This window comes from Scyliorhinus canicula, chromosome 8, assembly GCF_902713615.1.
Source record: "Scyliorhinus canicula chromosome 8, sScyCan1.1, whole genome shotgun sequence".
In the NCBI taxonomy this organism is placed as follows: Eukaryota; Metazoa; Chordata; class Chondrichthyes; order Carcharhiniformes; family Scyliorhinidae; genus Scyliorhinus; species Scyliorhinus canicula.
Genome location: NC_052153.1, coordinates 68,511,320 through 68,534,619, shown reverse-complemented (window position 1 = coordinate 68,534,619; position 23,300 = coordinate 68,511,320). Strand labels below are relative to the sequence as shown.

General features: G+C 46.7%; 1 protein-coding gene across 1 annotated transcript in view; it reads right to left on the bottom strand.

The window, feature by feature from the left end:
- The window catches only part of LOC119970307 (long-chain fatty acid transport protein 6-like), a 116,998-nt gene extending 96,337 nt beyond the window's left edge, over positions 1 to 20,661 (bottom strand). The window contains exon 1 of the mRNA XM_038804707.1: positions 19,753 to 20,661. Coding sequence (XP_038660635.1) covers positions 19,753 to 20,236 — 484 coding nt within the window. The 5' untranslated portion in view covers positions 20,237 to 20,661. The remainder of the gene's footprint in view (positions 1 to 19,752) is intronic.
- Between the last annotated feature and the right edge of the window lie 2,639 nt (positions 20,662 to 23,300).

Below are 23,300 nucleotides of genomic sequence, written 5' to 3'. Positions count from 1 at the left end.
GGTGGTGCTACCAAGTCATTCTATGCCCTTGCTGCCCTTAGCACGTCTTCCATGCGGTGTTCAAAATGGAGGAGTACTGAATTTTCAACTGAGGGAGGGCAGTAGATGAGAATCAGCAGGAGGCTTCCTTTTCCACGTTTAACTTCATATCGTGAGGCTTCATGGGGTCTGCAGTCGATGTTGAGGACTCCCAGGGCCAGTCTGTTGGTCTGTCCTGCCAATGGGACATGGCATACCCAGGAATCAAGACAGGGGAGTCTGGGACATAGAACCATAGAATCTCTACAGTGTAGAAGGAGGACAATCAGCCCATCGAGTCTGCACCAACCCTCTAAAAGAGCAACATACCTGGGCCCACTCCCTTGGGCGCAATTCTCCCAAAGGGCGTCAGAGGCCGCTCCTCACCCCTATTCTCTCTCCCACCCCCCCCCCCCCCCCCCCCCGGGGGGGGGGGGGGGGGGGGCTAGGAGCGGCGGCGCATGAATCCCGAGCGCCCGGCCTTGACGCTTCCGTCAAAGCGGCACGCCGGGATTGACGCGGCCGGCAGCGCCGAAGTGACGTCAGCCGCGCATGCGCAGGTTGGCCAGCGCCAACCCACGCATTCGGGGTTGCCGTTTTCCCCTCTGCTGCCCCGCAAGACATGGTGGCTTGATCTTGCGGGGTGGCGGAGGGAAAAGAGTGCGTCTTTTAGACACGCCGGCCCGACGATCGGTGGGCACTGATTGCGGGCCAGACATCTCATGAGCACGCCCGTGGTGCTTGATCCTCCCTCCGCCCCCCACAGGCCCCACACTTACCGGTCGTGTGCTGTTCACGCCGGCAGCGACCAGGTGTGGTTGGTGCCGGCATGAACCGGTCGGGTTCGGCAGGCCACTCGGCCCATCTGGGCCGGAGAAACGCCAGTCGCCGTGAGAAACGGCGAGCGGCGATTCTCCGAACGGCCTGTCGCAAAACGTGACATGCCATTTTGGGGGGGGGGGGGTGGGAGAATCGCGGGGGGTGCCAGGGCGGCGTGTCATGATTCGCCCGGCCCTCCCACGATTCTCCCCCCCCCGGCATGGGGTGCGGAGAATCGCGCCCCATACCTTTACCCTGTAACTCCATAAACTAACCTGCTCACCCTGGACACTATGGGGAATTTATCACGGCCAATCCATGTAACCTGCGCATCTTTGGACTGTGGGAGGAAACCCGGATTAAACCTACGCTCACGTGAAGAGAAAATTCAATCTCCACACAGTCATCCAAGGCCAGAATTGGCCCTGGGCCACTGGTGCTGTGAGGCAGCAGTGCTAACCAGCATGCCACCCTAGTTGGCTGTAATATATGATTTGGTTGCTTGACTGCCTTGTAGGACAGCTCTCCTAATGTTGACACAAGTCCCCTGATGCTAGTGAAGGGGACATAGCATAGTGCAGGGTGCGGGGTGCGTCTTTCTTGTTTCTAGTACCTAGGTCAATGCCAAGTGTTCCACTTGATTTTACTATTTTTATTTGCGTTATCTGCAGCAGTTTGATACTTCAGTGAGGCCAGAACTACTGTTGAATCTGCATCCATCACAAATCAGGCAGTACACTACAAATCCTAACCATTCATTGTGTAAAACATTCTTTCCTCAAGTCGCCACTGGTTTTATTGATAAACAACCTAAATCCATGCCCTCTTGTTTTCAATCCTTCAGCTCTTGCAGCAGTTGCTGTATCTAAACCCTATATCATTTTTAATACGTCTATCAAATTTCCTCTTGGTCTCCTCTGCTTCAAGATCCAACAACCCAAGCTTCTTCAATCCAGTCACATGGTTGTAATCCCTGGAATCAATCCACTAAATCTGTTTTGTACCTCCTACAAAGCCTTCACATCCTTCCTGAAGAGTGGTGCCCAGAATTAAACACAATACAGTATTGCTGAAAAAAGAGACACTTTTGTGCAAGCTTTTCACCTTCCGCTCATCAAGACATTCACAAGAATATCATGGAAGGGCATTCGACAAATTGATACTCTATGAGAAGAGAGTGCTGATTGGTTGGCAAGTGGACTTTAAGTGGTAGGGGCACTGCTATGGAGAAAACACTAGTTGATGTTACCTGACAGTCAATTTCAAAACATGGTTTAAAATTTAAACCAGGCAGCTTGACTCTTAATTGGTCAGTGGATTACTCTGGGGAATCCATAGAATCCCTACAGTGCAGAAAGAGGTCATTCGTCCCATTGAGTCTGCACCAACCCTCTGAAAGAGCACCCTACCTCGGCTCGCTCCACCGTCCTATCCCTGTCACCCCACACATTGATCATGGCCAAGACTCCTAACCTGCACATCTTTGGATTGTGGGAGGAAACCGGGGCACTGGAGAAAACCCACGCAGTCAAAGGGAGAATGTGCAAACTCATGCAAACTCCACACAGAAAGTCACCCACCCAAGGCCAGAATCGAACCCGACTCCCTGATGCTGTGAGGCAACAATTCTAACCATTGTGCCACCATGCCGCCCTTAACCAGTGAATGGCTGTCACTTATTTTGTTTAGCTAAAACAGGTGCAATGTGTGTACATGTTCTTTCTGTCTGCAAAGAACATGGCCTTATGGATTAATATATGTAGCTTTCAGTACATGCAAATGCGCCACACTGTGAACCTGGCTGACAATCAGGTTAGCTCACGGAGGATTATTTAGCAAATGTCCAATCATGGAATCACATCCAATGTTGCAAACTGTGTTTTGGGTTTTGCAAGCACGGCTGGTTGGGTAACATCTGTAGAGAGCAGAAGGTTTGCCATCACCATCAGAGAGGAGAGGCTGTGTGAGATTTCCCCAAGAGCAGCAGGGCTTGGTGTGGTAATGTCCTGGCAGTTTTATAGATTAATAAAACTATAAAAGACTATTGCCTTAAAAACAAGGTTTTAGTTCTGAGTTTATTTAGGCCAATGTCTTATTGGAAATGTTGGTTGAGGAACTGTTAACCATGTAAAGACCATGGGTGCGATTCTCCCAAAAGGAAACAAAGCCCCCCAGCGAGCGCATTTAGCCGTGTGTTTCCCGGTGCTTGCAGTTGAATAAGGGGCCTGAAAGGGAAATGGGTGGCCAAGGCCGCACATAGTCCCGTTTTGTCCAGTGTAATATAGTTACAGTATAGTGAGAGATCAGGATGCCCAAAACGAGGCCCCTGAATCGATCCCTGACTCCCCCCAGCCGGAACGCACTATGGGAGGATGCCCGGCCCCACACCCCCCAACACCCACGCAAGGCACACCTGGCTTGATCACACGTGTGCTGAAAATGCCAGTTTGACAGGTTTTAGTTCTGAGTTTATTTAGGCCAATGTCTTATCGGAAATGTTGGTTGAGTGTTTATTGAATATGCCGGGTGCTCATCTATTTCATCTTTTTGTAGTTACTGGGGGGGGGGGGGGGGGGTTGGTTTTGGGGGTTATTGTGTTTTTCTTTTTTTTGTTGTTAATACTGTTTGCTTGTTGATATTTTGTTTTTTTGATATTTTGTAAAAATCTCAATAAAAATTATTTAAAAAAAAAGGAAATGTTGGTTGAGGAACTGTTAACCATGTAACAGTTGACAGTTGGCAGTGCCAACGTGGCACCCTGGCAGTGCCCATGCCAGCTGGCAGTGCCATCTGGGAACTTTGGCAGCTCCAGGCTGGCACACGGACAGTACCAGCCAGGCATCTTGGCAGTGCTGCCTGGGTGCCTATGTGGCACTGCCAAGATGCCCTGGTGGCACCAACAGTGCCAGGGCACTACCCTGCCCAAAGGGCATGCAGCTGGGGCCTCCAATCTCCTGGGAGACCCCATGAGTGCTGTTCCGTTTGGTCCCCGTTTGTGCGGACCAGTGCTGTCCGGCACTAGCCTGAGGTCTCTGAGGTGAAGGAGTTGAATCCCAAAGCGTCATGTACCTCGGGAATCTGCACATTAGAGTGAGACTTACTCCCTCGCCCTAATATGCAGATTTGATAAAAGGTGATCCTGCCCGTTGTGGGCGGGATTCACATCATAACATCTCGAGAGATCGCACTGGAACTCGTGAGGCGTGGTGAGCCGGGTAGATCCCGGGAGCAGGGTCTTGGCCACATTGCGCCGCAGTGAGATGCTTTTCTGGTGCGGCGTGGCTGTTGGATCGCTCCCCATGGTCTTTAACCATCATTTTCTTTTTTCTTTATTTTGATAAATGTTAAAATGTTATATTTCAAATAATCATAAATTTTCTCAGGGTTACTTATCTTGGCTTCAGAAACTTCCTCATAATATACAAATTGCAAACCATTATGGCAGCTGGTTTAAAGTTTCTCTTTGGAATTTGGGCAGCTGGGCACTTACCATCTGCCATGCCATAGCACAAAGAATTAAGCTGACAACCAATACAGATTGTCAGTTAAGTTTGCAGTGGGAGGGGCAGCACGGTGGCCTAGTGGTTTGCACAACCGCCTCACGGCGCTGAGGTCCCAGGTTCGATCCCGGCTCTGGGTCACTGTCCGTGTGGAGTTTGCATATTCTCCCCGTGTCTGCGTGGGTTTCGTCCCCACAACCCAAAAATGTGCAGAGTAGGTGGATTGGCCACGCTAAATTGCCCCTTAATTGGAAAAAATAATTGGCTAATCTAAATTTTTTTTAAAAGTTTGCAGTGGGGCATTTGCATGTACTGGAAGCTACATATATTAATACACAGGGTCTTGTTCTTTGCAGACAGAAATTACATGAACATATATTGTGCCTGTTTCAGCTAAAGAAAGTAAGTGATAGCCAATCACTGATTCATTCCTCAGGTCAATACCTTGACCCATCAGAGGCAAGCTGCCTGGTTTCAAGTAATGCTTGCGATTAACTGTCAGTCACCATCAAATGGTGCATTCTCCATTACAACTCCTCCAACAATCAGAGTTCATTTGCCAACCAATCAGCACTCTCTTCCCATATATGATACATGTGTTGATTTCCCTTGCATTGTATTCTTGCGAATGTCCTGATCAGTGCAGAATGAAAAGCTTCAACAAAAATGTCTGTTTTTTTCAGCAATACTCAAGCTCTGTACTACCAAAAGGCCATTTTCACTCCTATGACTTTCAAGATTTGGCATCAGCCTTCTGGATTTTGTAATCTACAGGTTGACGTATTAAACCCAGGGTGCTATAAACTTTATTAACTGCTTTGCTAATCTGTTGGGGGCCATTTTAGCTCAATTGGCTGGACAGCTGGTTTGTGATGCACAGCAAGGGCAACAGAGTGGGTTCAATTCCTGTACCGGCTGAGGTTACTCATGAAGGTCCCGCCTTCTCAACTTTGCCTGATGTGTGGTGATCTTCAGGTTAAATCACCACCAGATAGCTCTCCTCCAGAAAGGGGAAAGCAGACTATGGTCATCTGGAAATATATTGAGTACTTTACTGTTACCCTGCCATGTCACCTTCAGAGATTTGGGCACAAATGCCTAGAACGTTAACTCTCCTAAATGACATAAGCAGAATTAGGACATTCGGCCCATTAAATCTGCTCCACCATTCAATTATGGCTGATATATTTCTCACCCCCATTCTCCTGCCTTCTCCTCATAACCCCTGATCCCCTTATTAATCAAGAACCTATCTATCTCTGTCTAAAAGACATTCAGTGATTTGGCCTCCACAATGAAAATGAAATGAAATGAAAATCGCTTATTGTCACGTGTAGGCTTCAATGAAGTTACTGTGAAAAGACCCTAGTCGCCACATTCCGGCGCCTGTTCGGGGAGGCTGGTACGGGAATTGAACCGTGCTGCTGGCCTGCCTTGGTCTGCTTTAAAAGCCAGCGATTTAAATCTTCTGGGGCAAAGGGTTCCACAGATTCACCTCTTCTGGCTGAATCAGCCCGAAGGGATTGTCCCTTCAGTCTGAGGCTGTGGCCTCAGGTTCTAGTTTTTCCAACCAGTGGAAACATTCTCTCCACATCTACTCTAGGCCTCTCAGTATCCTGCAAGTTTGAATAAAATATCCCCCCACATCATTCTAAACTCCAACAAGTACAGATCCAGAGTCCTCAACTGCTCCTCATATGACAAGCTCTTCATTCCAGGGATCATTATTGTGAACCTCCTCTGGACCCTTTCCAAGGCCAGCATATCCTTCCTCCATTATTAACTATTTGTATGCTTATATGTAGATGTCCCCCATTGCTACCATGTAGTTCTTACATCTCTCTGTAATTCGCCCACAAATTTCCTCCTGAATCGTCTTCCCATTATGTGGTGTCCCATAGCATATACCAGTCATGTGATAATTCCGCTATTGTACTTTATTTCTAATCAACAGATTCTGTTTTTGACTCCTCAACTGTGTCATCCTTTTCCACTGTTTTAACAGGTTTTCTGATTGCCACACATTTTTTTTCCTTTGCTATCTTTCCCGAATACCTTAAAGCTAGAACATTAAGTTCCCACTCCTCCCCTTCTTATTGCAGATATTCTTCCACATTGCACAACACCTGCCCCCACTGGCACAATTCAATTTTTATCATGAGGCACAAGAATTCCCATGGCACCCAGTCCACTGCAAGAGCGCGATAAAAGTTTTGAGTTAGTCAATACCTGCAGTGAAAAGAGCTGGCGGAGAATCTAGTTTCCCGCTTGAAATCGGGACCGGCGCCAGTTCAGCGATTCTCTGCCCCCCGAAAAGCAGCGTACTCGGGGAGTATGCCGCGCTGATTATCCATCACCAGAGGCCATTGCCCGAGGTCCGCCCTGCTATTCTCCGCCCCCGCCCGGCCGAATTCCCGACGGCTTAGACCACTCATGGTCCTACCATTCAGGATACTCGCGAGGCGGCTGCGGACTCAGCCACCCGGCCACCACGGTCGGGGGGCGGGCCGATCGGAGGGCAGGGGGTCCTCATTCAGGACTGGGCTGTTATTGTTAGGGTGGTCTGGGTCGGGCGCCCGGCCGATCATGGGCACTATTTCCAGGTCCGCGGTCTGAGTCCGCCAAGGAGCACGGCGTAGCCGCTGGAGGACCCTGCCTCGGACCCGGAAGTGCGGAGGGCCGTATTGATCGCTGGAGCTGCGAGCTCCATGGCAGCTGCCTTCTATCCCCCTGCAAGGCTGTGACTCTGTGGCCTTTTGCCGCCAATTTTTCAATATGATACCAATCCACCCTGCCCATCCACAAACATTCTCAGCTAAAGTGAAGAAAGATGAATTTTGTGACTGCACTGAGGAATGTCAATGCTAAAGAAATGGATTCTGCCCTTTTTCACCCAATTATAACATTAGAAATAACAAGCTGCATGAACAAACATATCCCTTGACCTCTCCAATAATGTACCTCAATTCCAACTTAGGAGAGCACATTTTACTGCACAAAATTGCAGTTATCCTTTCCAGCATCACTTATTTTTATGATTGCTCCATTGAGTTTCTCCTGAACAGCTTTTGTATTTGGAGGGGCTGGTTTAGTACACTGGGCTAAATAGCTGAATGTAATGCAGAACAAGACAGCAGCGTGGGTTCAATTCCCGTACCAGCCTCCCCGAACAGGCGCCGGAATGTCGGGACTAGGGGCTTTTCACAGTAACTTCATCGAAGCCTACTTGTGACAGTAAGGTGTTATTATTATTATTGTGCTGGTGGTTCCCAATGTGGGTGTTGTGCAGTCACAAACGATCCTGAAATAAAACTGACTAGTTGACTAATTCAATAAAATCAACTTTACATAAACATGGTTGATGAACCATCAATCGAACGCGAGACGAGTTGCTGTACAAAAGTTAGGCTTTAACAAGCTAGAAGTTAGCCCTGCGGTCGACTACAGTAAATGGATGACCGCCGAGCGTTCTGGGTATTTATACCTCATTCTGGAGGCGGGGTTAACTCAGCCTCTCGACCAATCAGGGAGCCGTCACATGACTGGTCTCAACCATACGGTCGAGAGGCACATGACCAACCAGGGCCAATGGTAAGCCAGTGTTCTGCACCAATGGCAGACAACTATGTAAATCATACCACCACAATGGTTTAAATAAAATCCTCTGCTAAACCATGCACGCCCCCCCCCCCCCCCCCTCCCCCCAATCCAATTATAACACTATCATTTTTGCAGATAGCTTTAGTGAATCTGACAGCTTAGCCTTAGGGCTGATTCTAACTTTGTAAGGCCCATCCCCCAGCCATCAGAGACTGCTCACACTAGCAGAACGCTTAAATAGGTATTAAAGTAATTCAATGGGGGTGTGGTGCTTGCTGCGAACACCAAATGAATTGAATTTAAAAATCTGTACGTCTTTGGGAAAGGGAAAGTTCATTGCTTCAAACAGTGCTTCATTCAATCCCAGATGGTGCTGAGGGAAATACAGAAATAAATCTCACGGTTCAGTGAAGAAAGAAACAAGCACATGAAACCAAACACTATTCACAGATCAGACACCAAATATTTAGAACAAATATGGTGCTCTGTTGTATGGAGAACATAAGAAATAGGAGCAGGGATTTAGCTCCTTGAGCTGGTATTGCTTTTATGACATGTAAATCTCTTTCTTCTGAGGTTCAACAGTTTAATTGTGGCTTTAAATATTCTGAGTTTCAAACAAAAAGAAATTGCGCATTTACACGAAACCATTCCAAAGACAAAATGAAAAAAATCTACAGACGCTGGAAATTTGAAATAAAATTTGACGGTGGTGGAAATGTATTACTGATCCATCAGCTTCTAGAAAGGGAAAAAATAATATTCCAATTGCAGCTCTTTGGAGTCATAGAGGTTTACAGCACAGAATCAGGCCCTTCAGCCCAACTTGTCCATGCTGCCCAGTTTTAACCACTAAGCTAGTCTCAATTGCCTGCATTTGGCCCATATATCTCTATACCCATCTTACCCATACAACTGTCTTACTGTCAAACTGCTTTTCAGAAGACAAAATTGTACCTGCCTCTACTGCTGCTTCTGGCAGCTTGTTCCAGACACTCACCACCCTCTGTGTGAAAGAATTGCCCCTCAGGACCCTTTTGTATCTCTCCCCTCTCATGTTAAACCTATGCCCTCTAGTTTTAGACTCCCCTATCTTTGGGAAAAGATGTTGACTGTCTAACTTATCTATGCACCTCATTATTTTATAGACCTCTATAAGATCAGCCCTAAGTCTTCTACGCTTTCACTAGAACTAATGAAAATTTCACACTCAAAATATTAACTCATCTTTTCTTTTTATCACTACTGATATACCCACGTGTTGCTTAAAGTATTTTATGGCTTTACTTCAATCCTGAACAAACCAGTTGGATTACAAATGATTATTTCCTGATATGTGCTTGTTTCCTTGTACAAACCTAATTTATGTATCAAGTAATATCTCTTAACATTATAAAACAAAAGATGAATATGAAATATTGAGCTGTGATAAGTGAAGACCAAGTGGTTCATACAGGTTTTCTGAATACCCAAAATTTGGATACAACACAGCTGCAGTTTGTTTTTAATCCATATAATTTTTTGAGGCAGGTTTTTGCTATTTATTTCCCCAGTCCCTCCTCTTACTTCTCTCCTCATGGCACTGCTACTGTTGCACTATAGTATTTTGTCCAAGTGGCAACCCTTCTTCACATGTGGATGTTGACAGGTAATTTATCTGCCAAGCTCGATCCTGCACTTGGCTATCCTCTGCATAAATTCCCTTTTCCAGTGGGATCACTGTATAGTTACGAGTAAGAAACCCTCAATGATATTCCTCCAGCACAATCAGCTCATTGGCACGGAATCTACGGGTGGGCGAGGCTTTGGGGACTTGAGGGTACCAGGGTGGAAGTCCTGTCGGACTCACACCCTTTCCAATTCCTTCCAGATATCACAGAATGGATGATATTGTGGACCTTGCATCAGCTGCCCTCATGGTGGAGGTGGCAGTCCAAGTGGCCAGATGCCAGAGAGGGTGGTGGCAGCAGCATCGACAGAGGCTCGAGGTGGCGGCCCATGTGCAGTGGCCCACCCCACATCCTGAGATCCCGGCCGCCTATCAGGCCAGAGAAAGACCTAGAGGGGGAGGCCGGCAATGCTCTAAGGCAGGGGTGGGCAAACTGCGGCCTGCCAAAGGTCTTTATGCGGCCCACCAAGATCAAATCATTAAAAAAAAAAAAAAAATTTTAATTTAAAATTTTTTTTTTTTAATAAGGTTAATTGGGGGGGAGCTGTTGGGTTACTGGTATAGGGTGGATACGTTGACTTGAGTAGAGTGATCATTGCTCGGCACAACATCGAGGGCCAAAGGGCCTGTTCTGTGCTGTACTGTTCTATGTTCTATGTGAGGCGCCCAGAATCATAACCAGGTGAAGCGCCATTTTTGAAAAGTAGAGAAAAAGAGGGCTAAAGGCAGGATGCCGCCGGGGGGAGCGCTGAGGTATATGCCGCACGCTAATTGGTTACAACCGGGACTATTAATTAATATACTTTGCGGCCCTTTAAAATTGTGAATTTCTGAATGTGGCCCTTGCACGGAAAAGTTTGCCCACCCCTGCTCTAAGGTGTACAGGTGCTGCTGGTCGTTCAAAGAGATGTCGGACAGCTTGTGCCACAGGAGGCTCAGCCTCAACAAGGAGACAGTGTGGCACCTGTGCCATGTCCTTGCAGTCTTGGCACCACATGGAGGAGGAGGATACCCGCTCCACTGGTCATCACAGTCACTGCAGCCCTGAAACTTTACACCTTGGGTTGATTCCAGCACTCGAGCAAAGACTTGTACAGCATATCCCAAACAACAGCCCACAAGTGCATCCGTGAAGTCATTGGTCCCTGTTTTCCAAGCAGCTGTCCATATAGTTTGACGTGGACCATGCCCAATCAAGATGCCCAGGCAGCAGGATTCTCCACCATTGCCGGGATGCCCCAAGTCCAGGGGGTATTGGATGGCATGCATGTCACTTTGTGCACATCAGATGGTCCAGGAGTGCCCTTCATTAACAGGAAGGGATTCCACTCCCTGAACATCAAACTCCTTCTAGACGACACCAAGGGGGAAGAGGGTATTCTGTCTGGATGCTACTGGATCCAACAGCCAGGCCATGGCGGTATCACCGAAACATGGGGCTAGTCTATGCGGTGGCATGACTGCGTGCTGTCTGGGATTTGCTCTGCAGGATTGGTTTAAGAGCTGCTCCCCCTCGTTAGCGGGGAGTTGCCAAGCGCAGTCCAGACAAATCAGCTGGCAGAACAGTCAGTTCCGCATGAAGCCCATGGGGCATCATTAAGTGTCCTAATTAATGTTGTGGAGATGCCGGCGTTGAACTGGGGTGAGCACAGTAACAAGTCTTACAACACCAGGTTAAAGTCCAACATGTTTGTTTCAAACATTAGCTTTTGGAGCACTGCTCCTTCACCTGAGGAAGGAGCAGTGCTCCGAAAGCTAGTGTTTGAAACAAACATGTTGGACTTTAACCTGTTGTTGTAAGACTTCTTACTAATTAATGTCAGATACCGGTGACAGCCTCGTCGGGTCGACTGTCAAGAAATACCCAGCAGTTTCTGCTCGCATCCATACTTAGAAACTTTTCTGTTAGATCGCGCCCTCTATTTCTCTCTCCTCAGGTGCTGCAAGACCTACTGAGACTTTCAGCACTTTCTGATTTTATATCAGTAACCATGGGCATTGTTATACTCAATACATGTCCAACCTTGCAAAAGAATAAACAAAACCTTGAATCCACATTAACCCAATCCCTTAAAAGCTTTTCGCTGTATAGCAGCTGATGAAGCAGAAATCACTTGCTGCCTGTACTTGGTAAGAATGTGCAAAATGTTACAGAACTGCACCAGACCTTACTTTGGTTTTTAAATAAAATTACTGCAGCACTTTGTATAACAGGGGTCATATAAAAATCAGTAAAGACTGTTAGCATATTTGCTAGTTACTCTGGCAATGTTTTGTCCTTTATTTGGCAGCATATCCATGCGGCATTAACCGAAGAACAAATCCGCTGGAAGCACAACAAGACTGAATTGTCTTTAGTTTACAATCTGAAATGAGTAGAATTGAAACTGAGCAAAGCTTCCAATGACTAGCGACATTGTCATTCTATCTGGTTTGTACCAAGTTGTCAATAGCATTAAAGAAATTTAAGAAAAAATACTGCATGCTTGGAAAGGCAGCATTTACTATAATAAACGAGTAATGATTACAATTGCACATGTACAATTTGGGAATGGAGCTGGCTGTGGCAGAAGACATAAGTGAGAACCCTAAGGACATACAGTCATTCCTCACGCTTCACGTGAGTAAACATCTCACATCATTTATTCCCCCATGATGGACGACTGCCATCTCTCTTCCCTTGCAGGGCAATCAGACGAGCAGTCCGGACCATCCTCACGCCCCTTGGCTACCACTGACCCGAGCAGCTCAGAGGGGAAGTTCTCGGACATCACCATTACTGTTGAAGGCTAGTGGGAAATCTTACAGAAATGAAGATGATAAAATTTGAGATAATTTCTGCTACTTAACTCATTCACAGAGTTATTTCATTCACAGGCGGCATGATGGCTCAGTGATTAGCACTGCTGTCTCACAGCACCAGAGACCCAGGTTCAATTCCAGCCTTCGATGACTGTGGAGTTTGCATGTTCTCCCTGTGTCTCCGTGGGTTTCCTCCGGCGGCTCTGTTTCGTCCGACAGTCCAAAGCTGTGCGGATTAGGTGGATTGGCCATGATAAATTGCCCCTTAGTGTCCAAAGATGTGCAGGTTAGGTGAGGTTACGGGGATACGGCAGGGGCGAGGAGTGGCCTAGGTAGGGATGCTATTTCAGAGGGTTGTGCAGGGTTGATGAGCCGAATGGCCTCCTGCTCTGTAGGAATCCTATGTTTCTAAGAGGCATCATATCTGTCACCCGCACCCTCCACCAGCGCAGATACTCACACCTTGGTGGGATTCAGTAGTAGGCAGGTTTCTGGGCCACTCAATGGTGAGAACCTCACAGCTGATGATCCACAGAAGATGGAGGCAGGGATGCCCCAGGGATCCGGCAATCAGAGGGTTGCCAGAGCCAGAGCCCAGGCCACTTTCATAAACTTAAAAAACCCACAGGTCACCCCTCAATCTTTTTTCTAGTGGAAAGAGCCCAGTCAGTTCAATCTTTCCTGATAGGTTTAACTCTCAGTTCTGGTATACGTCCAGTAAACCTTGTTCACAGGACTCCAAGTACGGTATCATCAAGGTTCTATACAACTTCAACTAAACTCCTCTGCTTTACAGTTCTGACCCTCTAGAAAAGAACCCCTGCATGTCCTTTGTTTTATAGACTTAATAATCTGTAGCTACTTTTACTAATCTGTGTATCTCTATTAAAACAGACGGTGATGCACTTGATACACTGGGCCTGAAAATTTACTGCTGCAGATTTACACAGCTGTCTCATGTGGATATGATCAAAAAGCTCATGAACTCCCGAGAAGTGATGGTATTTGATTGTGATGGTGGAAAGTTTTAGTCAAACCCTCTCTGGTTTGCTGGCAGGACCTGCACGTGAATCGGAATTGTCTGCTGTGTAATCCCCATTCTTAGGACTGGAAGAAGAGAACATTTTTTGTTCCACAAGGAATAATTGAACCAACTAACATAGATGCATTTAAAGGGAAGCTAGATGACCATATGAAGACTAAAGAAACAAAGGACTATGCTATTGGGGTTAAATGTAGACGGGTGGGACTCGGGGCTTTTCACAGTAACTTTATTGCAGTGTTAATGTAAGCTGACTTGTGACAATAAAGATTATTATTATTATTATAAATGCCAGCATCGACCTGTTGGGCTGAATGACTCTGTGCTATAAATAGTGCACAAACCAATTCATAATTTTTCTTTTTGCTGCTTATATTTGCCTTTAGGCGATTAAAACTAATATTGCAAAAGTTATATAATTTATCATGGATTTATCAAAATCACTTTTGAAATGTAATTACATCACTAATGCTAGTGAAGTATTAATGAACAGCATGTGAAACTTTCACAAGATGTTGATTTGATATATAAGATTTGTTCTAGCATCGATTTGATTACAGTCTGAGTTATGAATGGAGTTAATATTTGGAGCTTGATTAATCACAGGTTTGTCACTGATACGGCTATTGTTAGTGCCAATTTAAGGTGCATGATTTTAAGATGCATTAAGGTGCATTAAGGCAAACTGAGACAAGTTAAATTTTCCTACAGTACATTTGTACAAAACAATAAAAAAACAAGTCAGCATTCTTTACCAAAGACAATGGGCTGGATTTTCGATCTCCGACGCCACAATCGTGTTCGGCAACGGGACGGAGAATCCTCGATGACGACAAAATCGCGGTCGGCACTTCTTTTGTGATGCTCTGCCTCCTGAAAAGCGGCATACTCTAGGGCCATTGCCTGAGGCCCACCCGCCCTGCAATGCTCCATCCCCAACCAGCCGAGTCCCAGCTCTCGGGGATCCCATGGGACTCTCATGTTCTGATCCGGCGGGAACTCAGTGGTAGCTGCGGACTCAGTCCAGCGCCGCCACAGTCAGGGGAGGGCCGATCCACGGGCAGGGGGGGGAATTATTCGGGGCTGGGGTCCGGGGTGCGCGAGCTGGCCAACGAGAGGGGGTACTATATTTGCGGGCCGAGTCCGCGGGCTGCGTCCACCATGAAGCACGCCCTGGCCGCTGCAGGATGCCACCATGCGCATGCGTGGCTACGGACCTGGCAATGCTCCAGCCCATATCCCTAACTAGAGCTGGGAGTTCTACACTGCCTGCTACTAGCCCCCCCCCCCCCCCCCCCCCCCCCCCCCACCACCACCACCACCACACACACACATCCCCGGAGCTGGGAATCAATCGGTGGTCATTTTGCACCAGTTTCCCTGCCGTAAAACACCATTGTTTTCACGCCAGCGTGGGGACTTAGTCTCCCAAACAGAGAATCCAGCCCAATATATATCCTACAATATATGATTGAATATGTATAAGTGGATTTGCTCCTTTCAGGGGATGTTGTTGGGATGGGTGTGATGGGAGGAAATGGCGCAGTAAGAAATAAATTTGGGAATACTTGGCAAACATAAAATGCAGCCAAAAACCTTTGCATACACAGTGGCTTCTGAGCAATTAATCCCTGCAATGCATTGAATTTCTGTTGAAAACTCCCTTTCTTCATGTCATTGTGAAATGATTTGCTCTAGGGGACTGGCATGTGGCTATTCTTGTTCAGGTAAATTATTTCAAGTTAGAAATGAATTTATATTTATTTATTTCAAAGCATATTGTGAGCACTACATTCAAACCTTTCACATACACTTCTTGTTGGAAAAGATGTAGTTATAAATTGAGTAATATATATATATATATAATAGATATGTATTTTTTATTTCAGAAGGTAGAATGGTTTCAGTTTCATGTAGGTTTGGTCAGAGCCTTCTTAGCTTGAAGTCTGGCTGGCCCTGTGGCTGAAAACTCAGTGTTTGGGGTTTGTTTATACATATAATACACACTTTAATGAGGTTTTACAAGCCCTGAGGTTCAAGAGATGGGCTGAGGAGGGCCAAGATTCAAAAGCAAAGTAGAAAAGCCTCACTATTGCCTAGCGACAGTGATTAAGTGATGCAGAACAGGGAAAGACAGGGTAAAGTTCAGTGGCTGTCAGCGAGAGAAGACAGGGATTTTAAGCTTTCTAATAAGAAATACTACAAGGCTACTGGGAGACTGAGTTAAGGGAGCTCAAGCGTTTGCTCTGCACTTGATGCAATAATGAGCTTAGAGTGTGGTTTGAGGTGTCTTGGGGGGGAGATACAAGTTATGTGAAAAGCAGTAAGTGAATGATCAATAATTAACCGGTAGAAAACGGTTTGTAATTTTTAAAAAAATTTAGAGTGCCCAATTATTTTTTTACAATTAAGGGGCAATTTAACATGGCCAATCCACCTACCCTGCACACCTTTGGGCCGTGGGGGCGAAACCCACGCAAACACATGGAGAATATGCAAACTCCACACAGACAGTGACCCAGAACTGGAATCGAACCTGGGATTTGGCGCTTTGAAGCAGCAGTGCTAACCAGTGCGCCACCATGCTGCCCTGACGGTTTGTAATTTAATACATATATTTTTTATATAATCTTTATTGTCTGAGGTAGGCTTACATTAACACTGCAATGAAGTTACTGTGAAAAGCCCCAGTCACCACATTCCAGCGCCTGTTCGGGTACACAGAGAGAGAATTCAGAATGTCCAATTCACCTAACAAGCACGTCTTTCAGGACTTGTGGCAGGAAACCGGAGCACCTGGAGGAAACCCATGCAGACACAGGGAAAATGTGCAGACTCTGCACCAACAGTGACCCAAGCTGGGAATCGAACCTGGGACCCTGGCGCTGTGAAGCAACAGTACTAACCATTCTTGTGCCAGTCTCAAGAAAGATGCCTTTGAGTCAAGCTTGTGGTAACACTTCACTTGTTTATGCATCTGTAAAGGTATTGCTGGGTAAAAGAATATTGGGAAATTGAATCATCTTCTTGTGTTTGTGTAGAGATATTTACAGCCTTTTGTCTGGTATAATATAGTTAACTCTTGGACTTTTAGTAAATATTTTACTTGTGTGTTCAAAATTCATCAGCAGACTCCTATTAATTTGTTCAGGAACTTTCTTCCATGCGTTCTAACAGAAACAAAGTTAGTATCTATTAAGCCAGGTTTCAATTTGTTATCTAACTTGTCCAGCATTAACATCAACTGGGATCATAAAAATATACATTCTCTACAAACATGTCGGAAAAGGGAAGAAATATACATCTCCAAGTGATGTGAGGAACATCGGAACTGGGGTAAGCCATTCAGCCGCTCAAGCCTGTACTCCCTTTTAAATAGATCAAGGTTGATCTGAATCTTGGTCCATCTACTTGCCTTAGTTCTGCAACTCTTAACACTCAGGACCAATAAAAATCTATTGATCGTATTTTGAACATTTTAATTAATCCTCCAAAGCTTTTTGGAAAAGAAAGTTTCAGATTTCTATTACCCTTTGTGTGGAAGATATGGCTTTGCTCTAGTTAAGGCTATGACATCTTGACTTGGACTCCTTCACCAACTTCCTCTCTCTAATTGAACAATTCATTTAATCACCTTTAAACACCTCAGCTGCTCTTTCATCTTCAATACGCAAGGGAGTGCAAGCCTATAATGTAAACATGTAATATTACCAATTGCATCTGCCTAAGCTCAGTGCTGCAATTGTGGACCACTTCAAGAATTATATGAAAAGCAATCACAAACTATTTTGCAGCAGCTTGTTTCCAATTTGGTAAGTCTTCCTTATTTTTCTACAAATTTAAAGTGTGCAATTCTTTTTTTTTCAATTAAGGGGCATTTTAGCGTGGCCAATCCACCTAGCCTTCACATCTTTTGGGTTGTGGGGATGAGACCCACGCAGACAAGGGAAGAATGTGCAAACTCCTCGCAGACAGTGACCCGGGGCCGGGATCAAGCTTGGATCCTTGGCGCCGTGAGACAGCAGTGCTAACCACCGTGCCAACGTGCCGCCCTTGTGTTCCAGGTTTAAAGATACTTCCAACTAGCCATTAGCAATGACTACACCTCACCTATCATCATTATTGCTTATTGCGCACTTCAAAGCTTTGGACAGATTCTCCCTGTCCGGAAAAGTGTGAAACGATACAGAAACACCAAAACCAAATAAAGTGTTTGGGGAAGCCATAAAAAAGAAAGGCATCAGCCTGAGCTCAAAGTATAGATCTGATAACTTGCTCAATGTCGAGGAAGCTTGGACATTTCTGTAAATTCTATACAACACAAACACAATGCCAAATTAAACAACACAATCATTTTCACCTCAGATACTTGAGGTAACTGATGATTATCTGATGGTAAGTCAAAATTCCTAACATTGAAACTCTTAAAGCAAAAGCTAATATTCCAGAGATAGATGATTTGATTATGAATACATAGGAACACGTGATGGAAGTATCTGGAGTAACCTTAAAGAAAACCTTTTTATGGGAATTAATAAGTGGGAAGCAATCCTACAATGGCCTGCAAAAGAGATACAAAATAAAAACAGAAAATGCTGCCTTAACTCAGTAGGTCTCGCAGCATCAGTGGAGGGGAAATACAGAGTTAACGGGCTGGATTCTCTGACCCGCCTTCCCACATTTCTGCCACGACCCGCTGGCAGGATTCTCCGTTACGCTGGCCGGTCAATGGGGTTTCCCATTGTGGGGCAGCCCCTTGCCGTCCGGAAACCCCCGGGCATCGGCAAAACGGAGAATCTGCTGGTGAAGATTCTCACTCCATGGGCAGGATTCTCCCCTACCCAGTGGGGCGGGGGGGGGGGGGGGTCCCGCCGGAATGGAATGGCGAGAACAACTCCGGGCGTCGGGCCGCCCCAAAGGTGCGGAGGTCTTCGCACCATTAGGGCCAAGCCCTAACCTTGAGGGGCCAAGCCCACGCCGGAGTGGTTGGCGCCCCGCCGGCCAACGGGAACGGCCTGTGGCACCACACCAGCCGGGCCCGAAGGGACTTCGCTGGCCGGCAGAAGTCCACTCATGCACCGGAGCATCAGCGGCTGCTGACGTCATCCCCATGCATGCGCTGGGGAGGGGGTCACTTCCGCCTCCGCCATGGTGAAGACTATGGCGAAGGCGAAAGGAAAAGAGTGCCCCTACGGCACAGACCTGCCCGCCGATTGGTGGGCCCCGATCGTGGGCCAGGCCACTGTAGGGGCACCCCCGGGGCCAGATCACCCCGCGCCCCCCCCCCCCCAGGACCCCGGAGCCCACCCGCACCGCCTGGTCCCGCCGGTAAGGTAAGTGGTTTGATTACTGCTGGCAGGACTGGCATGACAGTGGTGGGACTTCGGCCCATTGCAGGTCGGAGAATTGCCGGGGGGGCCGCCGACAGGCACGCCACGATTCCCACCCTTGCCGAATCTCTTGTGTCGGAGACTTTGGGAGACGGTGGGGGCGGGATTCACGCCGGCCCCCGGCAATTCTCTGACCCGGCGAGGGGTAGGAGAATCCCGCCCCATGTTTCCATTAATTCTCTACACTGATGCTGCCAGACCTGTTAAGTTTATCCAGCTTTTTCTGTTTTTATTTCAGCTTAACAGCATCGCAGTATTTTGCTTTTATAAAAGATATCCAAGGAACTCTTTAAAAGTGACTGTGAAATAGTGCAAATCAGAAATCCATAAGTGGGTTCAACCTTGGTGGAGAACTTCCATGAAAGCACCTCCAAGTCTGAAGCTCAAGTACTATTGACGAAGGCTTGCCTGAACAAAAGTGCCCTCATCAGTCCTGAAGAAACTGACTGCAGGAAACAAGATAATATTTTGACTGTCCTCTTCACTGTCGAAGAACAACTGAAGGAAGGAGTAGCAATCGGAGTCAAAATCATGGGTTTAAGCCCCAATCGAGGGGCATGACCACAATAATCTTTGACACTCCAGTGCAGTGCTGAGATGCCGCGACATCGTTGAGAGGCCCCATCCTTTGGACGGGACGTTAAACCTAGATCCTCCTGTTTCCCTTCTCAGACAGATGTCAACCCCATGGCAATCTGCAAAGAAAAGCAGAGACCTCCCCAATGTCCTAGCTGGCATCCATACCCCATCCAACACATGATGTGATCACTGACCCGATCGCGGGCAGATTGGCTGCTGCGCTCCCTACATTAATCCAGCGATTTACACTTAAGTACTTTGCTGACTCTGAGGACTTTGAGTAATCAATTCTGAGGTGGTGAAGGGCGCCAGGAAGTGCCAATCCTTTCTTACCTGCGCCCAGGACCAATGTCTTCGCCCCCGAGCTGACCAGGCAGTGCAAGAGAGAGCGTGTGCGGAGGTTGGTGTTGAGGAAAGCCACGGCGCAGCCCAGCTTGGACAAGCCGAACCAGACGCACACGAAGTCGGGCTCGTTGCTCATCAGCAGCGCCACCGTGTCTCCCGCTCTCACGCCGGGCGGCTGCTGCTGTAGGAAGACCTGAGCTACCCGGTTGCTTCGCCTGTCCACGTCCCGGTAAGTGTAAGGCCGGCCCTCGAACAAGAGGAAGGTTTTGTGCGGGTGCGCCTCCACCCGCTGCGCGAAGCCGTCCAGCACGGTGGGCACCCTCTTACTGAAGTAAACTTTCAAAAGCTTCAAACCGAACTGGCTCGCTCTCAACACAAAGCGCACATCCTCGCACAGAGTGGGAAAGGTGAGATTGAGGAGGAAGAACAGGGCGATTATTCCCGCGACTGCTGCTGCGGCCACATACAACATTCTCCCAGCTCTGTGTGCCCAGAAATATTGGCAAACGGTGAGGTGACGAGAAAGATCTAAAACAAAGTCGATTAATCTTCTTGCTGTGCTTTATGAGCGCCTTCGGTGGTCTCTTCTGCCCGGTTTCACTTAAATCCCCTTCACCACGTTAAACATGGAATCATTTATTTTTCTCCCCTCCTGAAGACGTTTCGATAAACGACAAGTGCAGTGACCATACAGTGAAAGTGAAATGTCTTCCAACGCCAAAAAAGGCGGGACATCCTGCACCGCTGCTGCCTTGAGTTAATAATGCATGTTCAACTCTCATTCAACATTGTCAAGCTTGATGTTAAAACGTCTTTACTTATCCCACATAACGAAACGCCTTGCAATTAAGTCATGTCTTTCAAAGCTGTCACACACAAAGTGTCAGCCTTCAGGATGTTGCAACTTTAGCATGGAGCAAATGGAGTATAGGCTGAAAATGTTTGCTGGTGGTTTTCATAGGTGGTGTACAATGATTGGGTGCACACTGCATTTCTGATGGAGTTGGCAGAGCGCCTTGTTCATTTTCATGGCCCAGCCGAATTAAAATTCAACCAGTGAGCTGCCAGTGCTAATAAAGAAAGACTTGCATTCATATAATGACTTTCACGATCTCAGGACACCTCAAGGCATTTGAAAACAGGGCACAGACTAACACACCTCCTCCTTGCAGGAAGAGCTGCTGCACAAAGGAAGGAAACACGTGAGACCAGGAGTAGATCCTGCCTCTATAGAGATGACAGGGCTGATAGATGCCATTGGAGATGCCCAACTGGAGACTACACACTGTGCTTGACCATCCTCCATCTTCTTTTACCACTTAACTCTCTCACTCACTGACTCACAAACTCAGTATGACAAATTGGCGATGCAATGCATAGCTACTCATCTGCTACTCTACTCTTGCCCTTAATTGCTTAATTTCTCTTCTGTTTTCCAGGCTTTTCAGATGATTTGAACCTTGCTGTCACAAACTGACAGCAGGAACCTCTCAAATGCAGTGTTACCTTCTCTGACAGGTTTGAGCACCAACATCGGCACCCCAGATGGCATGGATAGTGAGTTTGGACAGTCTCATCATTGTGATACACTGATTCAGGGAAGAAGGGTCAAATGCAGTGGAAGTGACCACCCAGGACACAGCTGAGGGCAAACTCCTATTCTAATATGGCAAAGACTTGTTATGGGCCAGGCTTTAGAGAACCCCAAAGTGTATCATGGAGTTCACCTGATGCACAACGTTTAGGGGCTAGTTTAGCACACTGGGCTAAATTGCTGGCTTTTAAAGCAGACCAAGGCAGGCCAGCAGCACGGTTCAATTCCCGTATCAGCCTCCCCAAACAGACGTCGGAATGTGGCGACTAGGGGCTTTTCACAGTAACTTCATTGAAGCCCACTTGTGACAATAATTACATTCATTCATTAATAGATTGTGGTATGGGGAGCACACGGCCCACTCTACAGGTGTGGTACAGCAGAAATGGAAACGTATTTTTTAAAACAAAACAATGTTTATTCTATGAACTCAAGTTAACCTTTTTAAAACATGCAGTGAACATTTTAGCAACCATTAATTCAAATACAACCCCCAACAAATACAACACTAAGTAATCCTTTAAGCTTTCCTTTTAACATCCATAAGACTTAAAACACCTTTTACCAGAAGCACATTAGGTTTTCATTCACTACTGAGAACATTTATAATTCTGAATTCACCAAATGATCAAGAGATAGTATTTTCATGGCAGAGAGATCAACAGTACATCTGCTCTGTCTGGCTTCAATGCCAACACTGAAAACGAAACTAAAACACACCCTGCAGCAAACAGCCTAAAATGAAAGTAAAAAGCTGCCAGACAGCCCAACTCCACTCACACTCTGACATCACTGATAAACATCCATTTCTTAAAGGTACATTTATTAAACACCCATTTCTTAAAGGTACTCTCACATGACAGTGTAGAAGTATTACAGTTGAAAACTTTTCCTCTGGTAAAAAGGACCTTCCATTTCCCTGCTTAATGCAAGCACAAACTGCAGACTAAGTGATCTTACCAATGTTGCTCTATAATAATGTTGGTGAACCACAAGCCTTCCCTTATATCGATCAAATGACCACACAACCAGTTAGTTAGCCCAAAAGATGGTATATTTACATACACAAGAGTTACCTCGACATGCAAACACAATATCTACTACGAGTTAAACTACACCTATCAGCTACAATAACCTATACTTAACTTCAGGGCGACCGGCACAGTGGAAATGGATAAGGCCTTTATCTGGATTTCACGTGGCTGGTTCAAAGAAAGTGGCTCTGTCTCTGCTGGGCTCATCCGTCAGGTAGCGATCGTTGGTCTTGAACTTTGCTGGCTGTTCCTGCTGCAATTGGGTTGGCACAGGCCGGATCCAAAAGAGACAGAACACATGACTGTGCTCTCTTTTATCCCTCCTGGGGTTTAGGGCTCTTTGGGGCAGTCCTTAACCTTGGACCCAATAGTTCGACAGGACTCTGATCACTGTCTTCGATTTTGGCCATTAAAGGGGCGGGTGTCTTGGTGGCTGGGCGGGTCCTTGGGGGTCATTGACCTTGGCAGTTGTGCTTTCTGAGTAAGGGGAGTGGCGCCGATCAGTCTGTGGCTGTACCGGTTGCTTTATTGGAGTTCTATTGTCCTGGGAAAATGGGCCATTAAAATGCAAACAAGGGGGGTTTCGATCAGGTCTGGTTACCTGTATTTCAGATACAGATAGGCTCTGCATCTGTCTGAGTCCTGGATTGGCCAAGTGAGTATATATTCTGGTGGAAGATGTGGAAAGAAGCGCAATGGTAGCTGATCCATTGGCAGTGTCCCAAGAGTAAAATCCCAGATGCCCTTTAGAAATGAGACATGGAGTTGGGAAGAGTTATTTGTTGAAATGTTACCAGCCCCTTGATCATGGGCTGGGAGACGGGAGACCTGGTAAAATGTCACAGGGAGGCAGAGTGGTGGGGTGCATGCCAAATGTCATCCTGCTGCCATTCCATTGTGCCAGCGGC